This window comes from Falco peregrinus, chromosome 4 (genome assembly GCF_023634155.1).
Source record: "Falco peregrinus isolate bFalPer1 chromosome 4, bFalPer1.pri, whole genome shotgun sequence".
Taxonomy (NCBI): domain Eukaryota; kingdom Metazoa; phylum Chordata; class Aves; order Falconiformes; family Falconidae; genus Falco; species Falco peregrinus.
This window is the reverse complement of record NC_073724.1, coordinates 43,726,495-43,743,898: the sequence shown is the minus strand read 5'-3', so window position 1 is coordinate 43,743,898 and position 17,404 is coordinate 43,726,495. Positions and strand designations below refer to the sequence as shown.

Genomic DNA, 17,404 nt, shown 5'->3' with positions numbered 1-17,404 from the left:
AAATTAATTTTTTCATTGTGTTAGTTTTTGCTCAGTGGGGCACAATAAACCCTTTTGTTTTTCAGAGTCCACTATCTCTCATTATACAGTGATAGCACCAAAGACCATATATATTATTATGAAGACCAGAACTGCTAAACAGCTAGTGACTGACCTTCCAGTACCACCTGAACATAGTCTTGAGCAGACATCTTGTCCTTGCGCACAAAGCACTGGTAAGCTCCGCCATCACTCTTGGCCATGCCATCCATAATAAGGTTCTCCCGATTGACGCCCGTGATCCGGACATTGTTACCAGGGTTGATGATTTCACCATTACGATACCAGGAGAGCTCCTGGTCCTCAGTTCCCGTCACACTGCAGGACAAGGACACTTGACTACCAACACTGCTTTTTACCTTCCGTGGACTGATAGTGGCTTTTAGTGGTTCTGAAGATTTAAATCAAAATAAAGGATAGGGAAAGGGAAATAGAAAACAGTAAGTATACATGTGAATTATGTGCAAGTAACAAATTAACTCTCAGTTAAGGACAACAACAAAAATCACAGCCATACCCTTCCGAAAAAAATCCCTAAACAACAGATAAATGTGTTTGTTCTAAAACTGTATTTTTTCCATCTACAACCATGACACAAAACATAGATCTATTGGGATAACCTATTCAACACATGATATAAGCCCATGCCTAAATGAACACTAGCAGCAGATCTACTGAGTAACGCCATTGGTGCTGAGGGCCTAACAAGGGCCCTACACATGTTTTGGGAGGGCAGGACCTTACTTCACATTAGTTCAGCATGGACGTTTGAACTGGTACATTAAATGCATTCCTGAAATGCATCTTCTGGTTTAATTTCCTGCAAAAGGAAACCAGTTCATGTGTTCCAAACCTACTCCCTGATGCGAACAAGTGCTGTAAATGCCAATGTCCAGGAGATTTGCTTTTAAGGGTGGAAGATTCATGCTAAAATGTTAACATAGATACATCCATAGGTATCCATCAGATCAGTCCTCACAGAAGTGTTTTTGCATGTGGGCCCACAAGATTTTCTGTTTCAATACGGGAGGACTACAGTATTTTCAAGTCAGCCTTAAGAAACAGTAGGACATAGGTACTGAAGTTTTATATCTTAAAAAAAGAAGATTAACCATGCTGAAGAAAAGTCATAAATGTAAACGCAAGGGAAAAAATCTTTATCCTGACACCTAACAGTTATCAGCATTACTGATTGTAGACCTCATCTCATGCTTTGCATATACTGGTTTGACTACTATCACCACTGGTATCATCTTTGATACTAAATACATACCGTTCTATTTATTTTTTTACCAGTTTTTATACATGCATACAAACACATGTATACACACACTTATGATAATTTCCTCAGCTACCTCATTCACTTTACTGAACATTTTATAACACACAGGCTGGAATAAATCTTTAGTGGCCCAATGGAAACAGACGGCTGGAAAAAACCCACACAGTTCAGTGGCCTTAGTCATTTTGGATCACAGACACATCTGTAACAGACCTTTCCTCTACAGTGGCCCAGAGCAACAGTTAATCTGTGCTCATATGCATGTTACAAGTCACTGAGTATCTGTTTCCTATGCAAAAGACCACAAAGGCTCAAAACTGTCAATGACATATGAAACAAAACAGACATGCTCAAGTGCACCACTAACATCCCAGAGCCATGATGATGCAAGAAAGTAAACCACATCCTCCATTGCAGAGCAAGGTGAAATGCCTTTGCCCAACTATTGCTTCCCGGCCAACCTGATCCAGAAGATATCTACTGGCTGTTTGACCACTGAGTAAGTAAAACTATCATCGGGCACTGGGGATACTCTTGGTATCACTAGCAACACGATTACATCATGTCTCTGGAAGTTTTGACTTTGTAACATACAAGGCAAACTGAATTAAACTAATTTTAAGAATACATTTAGATGTAAAGCTCCTCTGTTAACAATTCATGAATTACTGATCTTTCATCTCCGTTTTACTTTGACCAAATACATTATGTATGATTATTTGGGAAGACATTTTTACGGCCTATACTGCTTGCAAACTTCTCCCTTTTCAGTTTGCTAGTCATGCTGTATAGGTGGGGAATGTTAGTTCACAAAGCATTACTTCTATTCCAGGAAAGATATTTATTTATTTATTTTAACAATAGAAGAATAACACTTTTCCAGTGCAATGCTTCTGAGCAATAATTATCTCTCTAGAATCTGTGAAACATTCAGAATATTCACACATGAATACTCAGCTGAGGAGAGGTATGAGTATTCAATATTACTGAACAGCATGAGTCATGGCAATGAGAGTTTGGCAGCTTTATTCATGAGAACATTTGCAATTTCTTTTTAAGCATCCAATTCAAGCTTCTAAATTACGTATCCTCCATGTGATAAATTATGTAGCTGCATTAGAAATTGCATCTATTTGCACTTCTGATTGCTCAGTTGTCCAACTAACTCATCTCCACAGAGCCTACCTTCTGTTGTTCCCCAACTTTGAGAAGTTTAAGCATTGCTAAGATAAAGTAACAAAACAGAAGGTACAGCAAGACAAGGCATCATCTTCCCCGATGCAAACACCCAGACAAGTGGCCTGAGATCTTCACTCACTCCAGGACTTACGTTTTACATACAGTCGTCCTATCATCTCAGCAGTCCCATAGTTGTTCCACACCTCGCAGACATAGTTGCCTGAGTCCGAGGGACGCGTGTTCTCAATCAGCAGACCTGTAACCGTCTGACGAAACCTGTTATCAGGCTCCCAGGGAATGTTGTCCTTCAGCCAACGATACTTTGGTGCGGGGTGCCCTGATGCTTTGCAAGGCAGCTCCACTCGCTGTCCTGCCATGGCTTTACGGTGGTCAAAACCATCTAGAATAGATGGAGCTGAATTCGCTGGATCTGAAAGAACAAACAGCAATTTTCAATGGGAGCATTAAAATTATTTCATTCAATAAGAAATATGCTAATATTTTCCCTTCTGCATTTCTTGACTCACTAGCCCAGTGTTTTATGTACTACTGTTTGCTGCTTTGACCCAGCCATCAGTCTGTAATATCTCCGTAGTGGTGGCTGGGATCCAGCAGCATGTACTACTGAAGCATCTCATGACTACTTGGAAATCCTCTCAATGGATTTTTTCCAGGTGGCAACCATTTCTCTGCTCATCTTTCATGTTCCTTATCAAAGGATTGGTGAGCCAGGAATGTGTTGCCTTAACAATTATTAGTTATTCCTGCACTACTCGACTAGAATGAAGCCAACACATTCTCCGTGTTTCTCAGTGGTTTTAAGATTTTGAATTAAAGGAGTGATTTATTCCCTTGTCAGGAGAGAAATGTGCAAAGATACAGGGATTTCTATCTCCAGTCTAACTGACAGACAAGCCTTTTCTTCTTCCCTGGAAAAAGGACTTAATGTGACAAGTCCACCTTACAGCTCAATACTGCAACTTTCTGTGCCCAACTTACTTAGAAAAACAGCTCTCAGACCAACACACTTGTGTAGCACCTCACATATATTTATGTATCTCACAGAACTCTGACAGAATACCTTCATCAGAGGTGCATGTACCCCACCAGAAAGAGTAATCTGTTTGTGACTTCTACTTTTTAGGTTCGAAAACTTTTGGAGGAGGGGGTTGATTTGATGTACAGTTTTGTGCAGCACGATGGAAGCCTACCCTGGAGCTATTGCAACACAAATACTGAACAATAAATCAACAAATACTCATTTAAGTATTTTCTCATCAGATGCATCCACTTTGCCAAGACTTGTCTCACAAAGAAACTCCACACGCTGATCAACAACTTCTATCTGACACACTGGTCTCTTTTAGGGTATATCTACATCATTGTTGCTTGGGTGTAGGTGTAATTGCAGCCATTTTGACATTTTCAAGTGTCAAAACTTGACTTAGCTAGCTCAGGTACTGCTCACAGGGCAGCTGCAGCAGGTTGCTGTTAGAAGCTGGAAAGATTAAAGGAGCAGTTCATGCTGAATTCAAACTACTCAAGCAATAGTGAAATCAGCACCTGAGCTAGTTAGTTCAAAACTAGCTTAGATATATCTTCATGAACTGCAGTCACACCTGGGAGGGCACACTTGAGAGCAAATAGCTAGAGGCACTATGTAAGTTATACTATAAATCTAGAAACTAGAACTATGATGGTAAATAAACAGGCTGAGTAAATTTTATCTAAATATCTAGGTAAAACTCTAAATGTCAAGTTCAATGAAAGATGACTACAGAGGTTTTGCTGCTCTCTATGTGCCAGCAAAAAGTTGAGCCACTGAAGGCAAAAATACATTCAGTTTACAGCAACTTACTGTCTGTCTCATTAGAAATGTGTCAGCCAGTAGTAAACAATTTTTTTATGCATGCATTTGTAGCCTCAAGGTCCATATTTGGTATCAAAATAGGTTATATTTTTGAGCTTGCCGTGCTGTTTATGTCTGGCTTAGTGAAAGTACAATTTTCCAGGATGTTATTGGGAAGACCAATGTTCATTTGAATAATTGATTATCCAGCTCCTTTCTAACCTTTTGGATCATCAGGCATCTATGCTTTCAGTGCATAGATTCTTTTGTTCAGCCTGAGGAATTAACTCAGTAAAAATGTAAGTGTGCAAGAAATTACAGCTTTGCCTCTTAGGAAGGTTACAGGTACAAGAAATCAATTTCTTCAACTGAAAGTAATAATTAAATAATAAAAGAACTGACTTTTAAAGGCATTGTCTGTGCATTCCTACTCAAAACTCACAGTAGTTTCATATCTTCTCCATACACTTTTAACTTCACAAGACTTTATGAAGGGTATACGTGGCCCCATTTGCAAACCTTCAAGTATAAAAGTACAAAGTACTGCATGGACTTAGAAACAGGATGCGGGCCAGCAGGGGAGGAATGAAAGTAATGGTAAGGAAAAGAGATTAATAAATATCACACTCCAACATCCTCCTAGTTTGCTGCAGAGAACTACATATGCTTCAATGCTGGGCCCAGGCAAAGTGCAAAGCCACCTCAGACAACAAGCTGGTAGTGACAGCAAAGCAGCTGCTGCCCTCCTGCTCCCATGCCTATGCAGAAGCTTGGGTAGCCCAGGAGCTGGCAACTACAGCAGCAGATGCCAGGGGAGGCACAGTCCCCTTTTGCAGCTACCATTTCTCGCTCTTCAAGAGCAGCACGCCACTGCCTGTGTCCTCTAACCCAGGTTCATTTCACAGAATCACATAATGGTCAGGGTTGGAAGGGACCTCTGGAGATCATCTAATACAACCCCCTGTTAAAGCAGGTTCACCTACAGCAGGCTGCACAGGATCATGTCCAAGTGGGTTTAGGATGTCTCCAGAGGAGACTCCGCAGCCTCTCTGGGCAGCCTGTGCCAGTGCTCCATCACCCTCAGAGTAAAGAAGTTTTTCCTCATATCCAGATGCAACCTCCTGTGTTTCAGTTTGTGCCCATTTACAGTCCCTCGTCCTGTTGCTGGGCACCACTGAAAAGAGCCTGGCCCCATCCCTTGACACTTGCCCTTAAGATATTTGTAGACATTGATAAGATCCCCTCTTAGTCTTCTCCAGGCTGAACAGGCCCAGCTCCCTCAGCCTTTCCTCATAAGGGAGATGCTCCAGTCCCCTCATCATTGTCATAGCCCTCCCCTGGACCCTCTCCAGCAGTTCCCTGTCGCTCTTGAACTGGGGAGCCCAACGCTGGACACAGCACTCCAGATGGGGCCTCACCAGGGCAGAGCAGAGGGGCAGGATCACCTCCCTCAACCGGCTGGCCATGCTCCTCCTGATGCACCCCAGGATCCCACTGGCCTTCTTGGCCCCAAGGGCCCACCGCTGGCTCAGGGGCAACCCACTGTCCACCAGAACTCCCAGGTCCTTCTTTGCCGAGCTGCCTTCCAGCAGGTCAACCCCCAGCCTGTACTGGTGTGTGGGGTTATTCCTTCCTGGTGCAGCACCTCACACTTGCATTTGCTGAACTTGAGCAGAAGTTCCTCTCTGCTCGACTTTGCTTAACTTTTTCCCGTCTCAAACTGACCCTTGGCAGGGGCAGCCCGGCGTGGAGTCCCATCCACAGAACAGCTAACCTGGGATTCACATTGAGAAGCCTTGAGCTGGTTCTTAAAAGGGAGGTATTTAAAATATATTCAGGGATGTGCAAAATATTATTCCAGTGACCTGCTTTCTTGCACTCTGTACTTAAAATGGATGGTAAAAACATCTCTTTAGGATGTCCCTGGAATGGACTCCTACTTAAAGCTCCTACATTGTGTATATTCCAGCATAAAAAAAAAAAAAAAAAAAGACAAAAGAAATCCCAGGCTTCATTTACAATCACCTGCAATGAGGCAAATAGCAAAGTAACATAACCGAATTCCAATATGTGGTATGGACTCTTTTGAATAATTATTTTACTGTGCTTTATCAATCAGCTGCAAATGACTTCTAGCAAGGACAATGCTGGAAAAATTGAGGCAAAGTACTGTTCTAAAATATTCTGCTTTGGATCTTTGAATGACAGATCAAGAAACTCATTATGCTTTCAAAATCACAAGTATTTTTTTAGAGGGTGGGAATTAAAAAACAGTAAAGATTTTGGTATCTGGGATTCATGGCTGGCCAAAATTATTTTTGGAAAAGTATAATGGGTATTAAAGGCATATTCTATAGCACGTTAATGGTCTTGGGTTTAGTTTTACCTAGAAAGGCCACATGTTTTCAAGGAAATGTTCTTACTCCAAATGATGTTTGAAACTTAGCTTTGGTCATAGGCATACTAATTATTCACGTGTCTATTTGCTATTATATATACATTACTTTTCTCACTCTTTCAAACAATAATGAAACTTAACTTCTATTAAAAATGTGGTTGAGAAGCTACGATCGATATCCACCACAATTGCATTCTCAAATAAGCAAGGAATATTTATGCATGTAAAGAAAGGCAGGCAAAATTGTATGTCTCAATCAAGCAGACCTTTCATAACTATGTTCAGGGATTCTCTGGTCTTAGTTCTTGAAGGACTCGCTATTTGAAAATACAAATTCCAGTAAAGAAGAAAGAAAACATTACAGACAAATATAAAGAGACAAACTCTGACCATGATTGCTGCACTTGTTCATTGGACTAACAGGACTGGAAATCAGAGCCCACTATAGTTGTGATAAAGAATTACCCCCATGGAATTTAAAAAAGCCAGCTATTACCTACTGCACACAGGTTAAACTTCCTATTTTGATTTGGTCAGTGGAGGAGAATAGAGAAGGGAACTCCAGACAGAGCACATCTTTTAGGGCGCTTGTCCTGAATTACAAAAAAGACAGAGCTTTCATTTTCCCCCTTTTGTTCAGTGAAATAACTAGAAATTTCCCTGTGGTAACCAAGATACAAGTCTGATTTTATTTATGTTACCACTGGCTCAGCCTTAGCATGATTTCATACGGAAGCAGACCATATTATGGAGCCAGCTAGAAGGACAGAACCCTGCCTATCCTTGTAAAACCAAAGCAGGAAGATTATTGTGCAGGAAAACTACTTCTTTATCTGGCTGGGAAAAGCAGAAGCAAGAGTTTTACTCACAGGGGACACATACCAAAGGAAGAAACTCCTGGATCTGACCGGTAAGTGATTCTAACCTGAACAATCACACAATTTTTCTATCATCAGTATATTTAAGTACTGGCTTGTGTGTTCAGAGGGCTCCAGAATCCTTCAGCAATTACTGTTTTGAGGGAGGGCAAGAAGTATATTACCAATGCAAAACTTTATGCCCACCTCTGTCTCTCTTAAGGCTCTCAAACAGAAGGTGGAAAGCTGAGACCTAATCAGTAGATTTATTTTTTTTCTCTGACAAAAAGAGCAAAATACAAGATGACAAGGTCAAAATGAGAATGACTCCACCAACTGTTAGATTGTGAAGGTTACCATACCTTGACTGATCTTTAGGGTTAGGAACTTTAGGACAACTCAGTAACAGTGAAAAGGAGAAAAAGCTCTGTGGGGCTTTCAGTGGGATGGTGGGCATGTCTTCTGTAAGGCAAGGATAGAAGCAGAAAGAAGAGTCTCAGACACAGTCTTGGTGAACTCTATGGATGTGGGAATACAACTGCAGATTTGCTCACATGCAAACACAAGGTGCGGTTACAGGCACCCAGCAAATGAAGGAGAGGCAGGGGAGAAGGAGAAGAGCTAATCCTATACAGAGAGATATTTGAGAGCAAGTCCCAAACCCAGGCCTGGGGTCTGCTCCTCCTCATCTCACCCACAACTGGCACCTCCTCTCACTGAGACAAAGTGGGGAGAAGGTGGGATTGGAACAGCACTATACTGACAGTCCTAAGTGTTTGGAGTGTGTGTGTGTGTGTGAGAACCCAACAGTCCATCACACACACACACACACCAGTCAGGAGATAATTTTCAATTACAAGGAAAAGTTAAAATACCCCATCCACCTTCTCATTTCCCTACCTGCTGCACAAGGCCATTTTGCCTGGGGACTCTTAGCCCATGGACAAGGCACCAGCTAACCGTCCTATCTGCTTGCAGCACCCTGTGTGGACTGGAACAGGTCACATACCCTTCTGGCTGGAGATCACTCCTGGAAGCAGGGGAATACACTGTTTTCCCCAGGGAAGGAATGTGATGAATGAAAAGGAAGGCTGAAACTCACTTCAGCTAACCAGCGACTCCTGCAGTGGAAATACCTACAGCTGAGCTAAATGTGCTGAGCTCCTGATCTGGTTAACAGAGAGAAACAGGCACCATGGGGCAACTAATCTCACTCCAAAGTGGGCAGCTGAAATAGGTCAGATACACTAATACTAGAAGAGTTCCTCTCCTTTGGTTACAAAAGGAAGCTGACTAGATAATTTCACTGCTCAAGTCTACTTTTAATGGGATGAATCCCATCCACAGTCCTTTTATAAAGTATTCTAAACCTACTAAAAATTGCTGTATGAAATGCCAGTGCACCCTACAGACTCTCTGGGAGTATCTAATGGGAAAAACAGGAGGAAAAAAAAAAGGGGGGGGATTTTAGAATGGGATATTTTATTTTGCAGCAGCAGCTAACCAATTCTATCTTCCATTTGATAGATGACTTGGTGGTTAGTGCATGTGTGCACAGGAACCTGCCTTGCCAGCTTAGCACACTAAAGAGAGGCATATACAATACTTAACATGATACATAAAGGAGCACCTGATACAAAAAGTCTTGCGCTGTTGCTTTGTCGTGTTTCTCCAGTGTATCTGTGCCTTGTGATACATCGGTAGTTGTACAGTCCATCTTCATTCTGTACGTCTAAAATATACAAGGCTCCCGTGGATGTGATGAGAAATCTAGGTCCTGAAAGACACAAGAATTTGCAGTGTTTAAAATATCTGCAGGTTGGTACTGTGCTCTGCTTGCTCACACTGAGGGATGGATGACACAGGCTGGAGGGTCCTGAAGGATTTTTTGCCAGAGTGTAGAAGCTGCCAGTTGTAAGTTTACTAAGTACTCACTGCAAATGCATATAAAGATATTAATGCATGTGCACTTCTTGTAAAAAAAAAGGTAGGAATCTGTAAGGAAAATGTGAGGAAAGAAGGAAAGAAACTTGCCACTGTCTGTATCACAATCAACAAACATCCAAGAGACATCTGAAATAAAACACAGTAAAGAACCAAAGTGGAATTTAATCCAGTTTATTTCAATATTAATATGATGGCAATTCACCAGCAGAGCTGTATGTGTTAGAAAGACAATCTGGGATGGCATGCATAATTAAACAATATTAGCCAAAATGGCAGTTGTTGTCCAGGTACACCAGAAAATTGAGGGGAAAAAAGATCATAAAAAGTAAACCTAAAGGGTTCAGTGAAAGCAAGAGAAACTCACAAAAGGAGAAACTTTTTACTCCAAGAATATGGAATGTATTTGCTAAAGGATGCCAGCCATAAAAGCCACATACTGCACAGCCCTGCTCCACAGCCTGCTTCAGGTGTGATGGGAAAAAAAGGACAGCAAAACCAGCTTTGCTGATGTCGCCTACCCTGCTGACCCCAGTGAAGCTGTACACACCCACGCTAGCTGCAAGCTGGACAGCACGAGTGTCAGCAACAGTCTCACCCTACCCTGTCCACGTTCCCAGTGGCTTAATGCACTCCAGGCCTCATCAGGACAGGCTGAGCTCTCTGCAGCTCAATGCTTCCACAGCCAAGCCACTAGCAGAAGATGAGTTAATACATTACCCGATCTGCTGTGGAGGTTTAGGGTTTTTTTCAAATCATATTGCAGTCTGTGATTAGGGAAGTACAATGGAAGCAGGTAGACAGACTGTGTCTAAAAGAAGCATTTAAATAAACAGCACAGAATGTGATATTTAAAATCCAAAGGTTATTTTCTTTTATTTTTAATTCTACACAGACAAGTTGATTTCTGGAAGAAAATGAAGTCCATTGAAGTGACTGCCCCCTAAAACTGAACAAGACTGACAGGCTCATGGTCAGCATTTCTCCTAGTGTTCATTTACATTGAAAATAATATAGTTGAAATTCTCTTCAAACATGTATTTTTTGTTACTAACTCAAGAATATCTGGAAAATGTAATGGTACATATGTACACAGGTGCAGTTTTGATCATTTGACACCTGCACAAATGCCTCTGTTGTGTTGTAAATGCATGTTCTAAAAGCAAGGACATGAGCTAACATCTACATGGTACATGTTTACTCTAAAGCTTTTCCCATATTACGATAAATGGAAGCAATGTGGTTAGAATGCATTGCAGACTTGGGCCTCACCTGACCACTCTTTCCATTTTAAAAATACTGCAGTCTAAGCTATGCATGCTCTTCTAAAACTTTTACACTGGAGAAAATTTCTTTTTTATATCTGCTATTTTTTCTGTAGTAACTGGTAGGTCTTACGATGTCCATGCCTGTACCTATGTATTATAAAATATACGTGGCTTCAAAATTAGGGAAGAGAATAAACAAAGATGAAACCCATTATGAAATAATACTAAGTAATATGCAGTAAAGAATATTTCTTTTTCTTCAGAGGTCTATTTGAGCAATGACTTTTTAATAATTAAGTGTAGTCAGGGTGCTTGCTCATAAATGTATTGGTGGGAAACCAGTCCAGCAGAGAAAAGACAGAAAGGAAACCATAACATTACAGAGGGCAATCTCCTTTAAACCATGATCTAAACCAAATGGAAAAAAAAACAAAACCCTTAACAACCATTTAATGTCACAGGACAGGACCAACTGTTAGAACAGAGACTATTGAATAAAACAACATAAGCCCACCTCTCTCATCCTTGTATACGTACTTAATTATAAAATAACCACACTGGTGACTTATCTTGGCTGATACTGTTCTCCTGAAAGTCAATGCACAAGCATGAAAGCAGTTAGACCTTTGGAAAAGCATAAACCACACTGCACATATCCTTCTCAAGTGCCTTGTTTGTTCAAATACCATGTGCCATTACGAAGAACTAAATTAACAAAATAAATCTCCAGAACCGAGGCACAGAAGATGTTGAGCCACTTGCCTGCTACTGAAGGAGAAGAGCTAGGCAAGGGAAGGTGTGAAGGAGGAGGGAGGACTGGATGGCAAGAGCACTCTCCTCAGCAGTGAGCAACACTATATTCCAGACTGGGGGGAGGGGGTTACAGGAGAGGGAGGTTCATTCTTACACAGAGGCCATACTGACTTCATATGCCTCTGAAAAATTAATTGCTTGCATACAGGAAGCTTGTGTTTCAACACAAGTTAGTTCTAAACAAACTTACTGATGAGTGCAGTAGGAAAAGCACCTGAAAAGGTAATATTTCAGTGTCACAGCTAGGTGTCCAAAATATGGTATTGAAAAGGTTGCACGAAAAAAGAAAAGCTATATCGCATCTTATACTTTTAACAGGTTAGTTGTAATGTTTGGAGGAAATTATATAGACAGTTAATAAGAAGAAGTTAAACCAACAGAATGTGTTTTACCTAGCTTCTCCATTACTAAGTTATTTATTTACTAGTCACAAAATACCTTGGCTTCACCAAACATGCTAATGAGGTTTTCTACAAATACCAGTCAGCTAACAGCTACCTAATAGCAACCAGAAAGCATAGCCTGCAAGTGCGCCAGCAGTCACTTAGTGAACCCCAGGAACAATCACAAGATTGTTCTTTACCTGCTGTCAGTCTTATAGCCTAGCTCCAAAGCCACAGCAAGAGGAATCCCACCACCTCTTAGGGAGGCAGGCTCATAATGATTCACACAAGAGCACTGCTTCCTGTTGGTCACAGAACACTTTTTGTTGTTGATGATTCTCACACTGTGACTTCTAGATATAATGTAACATCCTATGCTGAGTATTTCTTCATTTCCCTTTCACAGTCCCCAAATACTCAGACATAAACACTTGTCCCATTCCTCTGTGTCCTCATCACACATAGCTACTCCACATCTGTACCCTTTAACAACATTTACCTTTACCCCTAACTCTAGGTGAGAAGGGTGTTTAGAATTGTGGTGTGAAAACCATGGGCTGTTTGACATCTGTGTCACATGCAGATTCTGCACTACTGCAACATTCATAAAGCAAATCTATCTTTGCCAAGAAATATGTTATAAGGACTATAGGTAATTAAAGCACCGTTGTTTCTCTTAGTCTGTAGACAGTGTAAAATGACAGCTTCAGGAGATGGGAATCACATTTAAGGACTTTACTTGGGGTTAATGATGGTAAGCAGCAAAGGCAATCTCTTCTTGCTTCTGTTTCCAGCTGCGTGAGCATTAACCAGCTCTGTACTTCAGACAGCACAGCCAGTTCAGACGTGTGCTTGCCCACAGCAATGCTACTCAGCTGGCAGGGATGCCTGGCTGCTGAACCAGTGCTGCGCATACCATGCAGACATGTCCTCTGCAGCCTGATCAAGACTTAGATCATATTTTTCAAGCTGGGATGTAATTCTGTTACCAAACTGTGCTGGGGTAGATGTCAGTGAAGAGGCTGCTCAGCTGCCATCACATCACAGGATCATGAACACATAAAATGGTGCTCCAGTAAATCCACACATGCTCCGCATTTGTGTCAAGCAAGTGGAACCTAAACACCTAAGAGGCAGAAATGTGCTCCTTGTACAATGGCTTCACATAGCTTTCTTTTTCTGGGATCCAATTTCACCTCTGCTAAATAGATAATCCCATTTTTACAGAGTCTCACCTATGGAGACTACCAGTATGCAGAAGTTTAAGATCACACAAACACATCCGAAGTTTAACAATTAATTCTTTCCTCTATGCTTCTCTAAAGCTCTCACTGTTTTCAGATTCTCTGCACAATTTTGAGACACGGTCTATACAGGCCATTGTTAATAATTAAATGTGCCTCTTTTATTAGGGTAAGCATGAATCAACTTTCACAGAAATTAAGTTAGATCAAATTCAGAGCTTTCCTTAAAACTGCTGAAAGCTCACTTCCTCAGGATTTCTACCTTGTACATGTTACTGCTGCTAAAGCTTCCTGTGGAATCGGAACTGGGAAAACATGGGGAACAGCTACTGCCAGGTTAAATAAGATGTGTACGTTTGTGGGCTCTTCCCAGACCCCATAGTACTGACTTGTATTTGCAAGTGAAGCCTTCCCTTCTCAGTCCTGGAAGCAAGTTTCCTCAGGTGCAATTATACATCTGGGTCAATGATAGCGGGTACAGTTATTAAAAGCCTGCCACATAATAAAGGGGTTTGTGAAAGCTGTGCAGAGCCAATAAATTGTTCAGTGTTATCTTGCTATATTTTCTAGAGAAGTTATGAACATATTTGAGCTATCTAAGACTGCTTAGATCATCTTCCTGTTGGAAATTACTCAGGCAATTATATAATAAAACCTTCACTTAAAGGATCATCTAGAGATTTTTGCCTCACCCACTTTAAAGATAAGTAAAAGCAAATAGTTATTGCCACACATCAGACGTTACCCACAGTATACATTTCTCACCAACACACATTGTGTATAATTGCAGGGCTAAATCTTTTCCTTTTCCTCTCTTCTTAATAAATTTTGCATACTTATGTAATGCTTTAATAACCAATCCTCCCTTCTACTGAAAAAATGCAAGACAGAAAAGATGACAAAAAAATAAAATGGGAAATGCATGTAATTTCTGTCATCTTCTAAACAGAAAGCATTTTCATTAAAACTGACAGGCTGTCAGCTGTGACAAAGCCGAAGTGTTGAGTGTTCTGCCTTCTGTACTTCAAAAAGTGTTTAGAAATGCACCAGGATGGAGATCAACAAGCTCTTATTGCCCTGTTGATCTAGAGGAGTGCTTTCTTCTTGAGGCACATTTAATTTAATTGCTCTCGCTTTGCTGTAACAAAGTCTACATTTTTTGACTCACCTACTTAATATGCCAAATAAAGATTTTTTTAAATGGAACATCCTTTGAGACAAACTGAAGGTTTTTGTTTGTTTGGCTGTTACCAGGCTTCAAGGAAGGCAGGCAGAGAAGCCTCCTTCACAACTCTAATAAGAACACTGTCAAAATATAGCTCATAATTCCAATTTATTATTCCTCCTCAGTAGTGTTTGTATTAATCCCTTGAAAACTTGATTATAATAATTTCAGCATCTGATTTTCAGAGAGGTTGAAAGCTTACATCTTTTTTGGCTTTCAGTGTTTGGTACCTTTGAAAACCTGGTCCAACGTCTGTAGTATGCATTTCATTCAGAGTTCAAAGGATGTGAGGAAACCTTACTACCTATTGCCTTGGTAAGGTGGGCAACCGTAGTAACATATTACTATTTAAAATTTAAATGTTTTACAGAGAAGATTACTGAGATACATGGATCGATGTACACAAGTCAGTGGAAAAGGAATGGAACCCATAATCCTTTCTCCCACATCCCATCTGTCATTAATACATAACTTTGCCTCACTGTGGGACTGAAAAAAAAATTTATAGATCCAAGGACTAGAAACACCATTAAAGTCATTTATTCTCACCTTTCGTGTTTCACCCATTAACTTCTGCACCAAGTCCATACCTGGAAGTTAAGCTATAGCTTTTTTAAAAAGACATTAGTCATGATTAAAGATTTCTTGTAAGCAGAGAGCATGTGATACCCCGGGGCAAATTATTCCAATGGTTAATTATTCTCACTTTTGAAAGTTAGCCTATTGTTTGTGGTCTATCTGGCTTTGACCCCAGCTATTGGATCTTACTGTGCCTTCATTAAAGATTTCCTCTGCAGTCAGAAATCTTCTGCCCATTTAAGTACTTTACAGAATATGAGGAAATTACCTCTTAAACCATCTTTCACCTTAATTAATTATACAGATTGAACTTCCTAAATCATTTACTGGGAATTATTCATATCTTGAAATATTCCGGTAGGTTATGCCTAACACCTTAACAACTTTTTGCAGTTCTTTTTCACATTTGGATCATGCACCTAAGTTCAGTAATGGTTCTGGCAATAGTGAGTATCACCACTCTCCTCTATACAAATCTTCCTTCCATTTATGCGTTCAGGAATTACACTAGTCTTCTTCTCAATGGTAACTTGCTTCAGTTATTCATTGAAAACTGTGATGCCTTTTCAGAGTCATGGATTTAGAGAACAGATTTCCCCTGCTCTGCAGATGCAACCTATTGTCTGTCTTGACACTAAAATTGGCTGTAGGAAAAACTACGTGTTCAAACCAGACCTCTTTATCACACAAGCCCTATGCAACACACCAAGCCATGTCATCATTTGCCATTACACCGTTTGCACAGTTTGCATACTTCATCAACATGTCTTTCCTTAACTAAGTTTCATTCATTACTTGAAACTTTAAATTTATGTCTTCATCTGAAATATTACAAAACCACTTGATGTGGAGATACCTATTTCAAAGTAGTTAGACATTGAAGAGAACAAAGAGGGAGGAGAGGGAGGAAACTGCAATGTAGCTAGGCTTGACCAACCTGAATTAAGGGCCCCAAATCCCATGGCATTTTAGAAAAACACCCCTCATTTTACTACCTGCTGACTAGTGCCCTAAATAACCTAATGACTTCTTTAAAGTTAGGCTGCATTAGCAAATCATGCCTTCATTTCTCTAAGTGATGAGGTCACATTAACAATTATGAAATTGCTCTTATGTAAGGTTTTAATGCTTTCAATTAGACTGTATAACATCAGAGATTAAAATAAAATTTTACAGGTCTGAGCAATAAGTTAAAATAATTCTGTTTAGGTTTCCTATGTGAAATTGTTCTCATGTATAATTCATAAGAAAATGTGAACACCTTCCCGTCAAATTAGCACATAATATTCTTGTATGAAAATGAGCATATTTAAAAACTGTAACATTAATTATTCTTTTCTCATGTCCTTTTCCCCCAGCATGCTGGTAGTCTTTAAATAGGGGTAATATTATCCTCAAGATGGCTTAAAAAAATCATATTTGGTTTTCACTTGGTTGGAAACATCTAATGGCATTATGTTATTGCAGTCTAAACTGGGTTGATAGAAATTAAGAGAACAGATGGCTGTTCTAATCATGTGCCAAATGATAATATAGAACAAATAAACTTTTATCAGCTGTACTTGTCACCTCTGCTGGATAGAACTGCTTCTGCTAAGCAAGTTTCTAGCCTGACCTGTGCACACAAGGGGAGAAACCTCCCCACAAAGCCAAAGCAGAGAGTAACCTATAACTCAGTTTTATAGCACTGCTACAACATTATTCTCAAAGCAAAACAATCTGCTGCTCTGGGCACAGAAAACGGGCTAGAAGCAGCCATGCTTAAACTGTGCCCTGAAGTCACAGTCCTGTAAATGCTTTTGATACACAAACCAAAGATTAGATGAGGAAGGAGCGGCACATAGGGAAAGAAGGAGGTAAGGATCTCACTTTTCTAAGGACTACTCACATAATGTGCACAACCTACACGAGACACCTGGGGTGTTGCTCACAGTAGGTGATGCAGATGGTCAGAACATGACTACCCTCCTGTGAGCAGCACAACCTCCCCCTCGGGGATGTAGCCAAGCTTGCAGGTCCTGCTAGCAGACCTTACAGAAGATAAAGCTAATTTTTTTTAGCTCCTCATATATTCATCAGCTCTGGGGTTTAAAACAGTACCTTTGGAGTGTGTTGCCCCTCTCCCTGTCTGGGACACAACCTGCAGCTGACTTCCAGGAAAACTGGAGCAGGAGGAAAGCCACAGGCTGCCCTCCAGCCCAAGGGCAATGAACTTCCTTACTCAATTAGAATTAAATTAGCCCCCCTCCGTGTTACCACCTCCAGCCTTCAGGCACACCTGCTGAAGAACCAAATGCCTATTTGCATTACAGGGCCTGGTCTTTGTCTCTCACAGACCTGAGTT

General features: G+C 40.6%; 1 protein-coding gene across 3 annotated transcripts in view; it reads right to left on the bottom strand.

Annotated features, from left to right (window-relative positions):
- The window catches only part of DSCAM (DS cell adhesion molecule), a 470,739-nt gene that overhangs the window by 176,108 nt on the left and 277,227 nt on the right, over window positions 1-17,404 (bottom strand). For all 3 annotated transcript variants that reach the window (XM_055802405.1, XM_055802404.1, XM_055802403.1), the window contains exons 4-6: window positions 9,235-9,381; window positions 2,652-2,930; window positions 155-430 (exon numbers count right to left, since the gene is read on the bottom strand). In XM_055802405.1, the coding sequence (XP_055658380.1) occupies window positions 155-430; window positions 2,652-2,930; window positions 9,235-9,381 (702 nt within the window). The remainder of the gene's footprint in view (window positions 1-154; window positions 431-2,651; window positions 2,931-9,234; window positions 9,382-17,404) is intronic.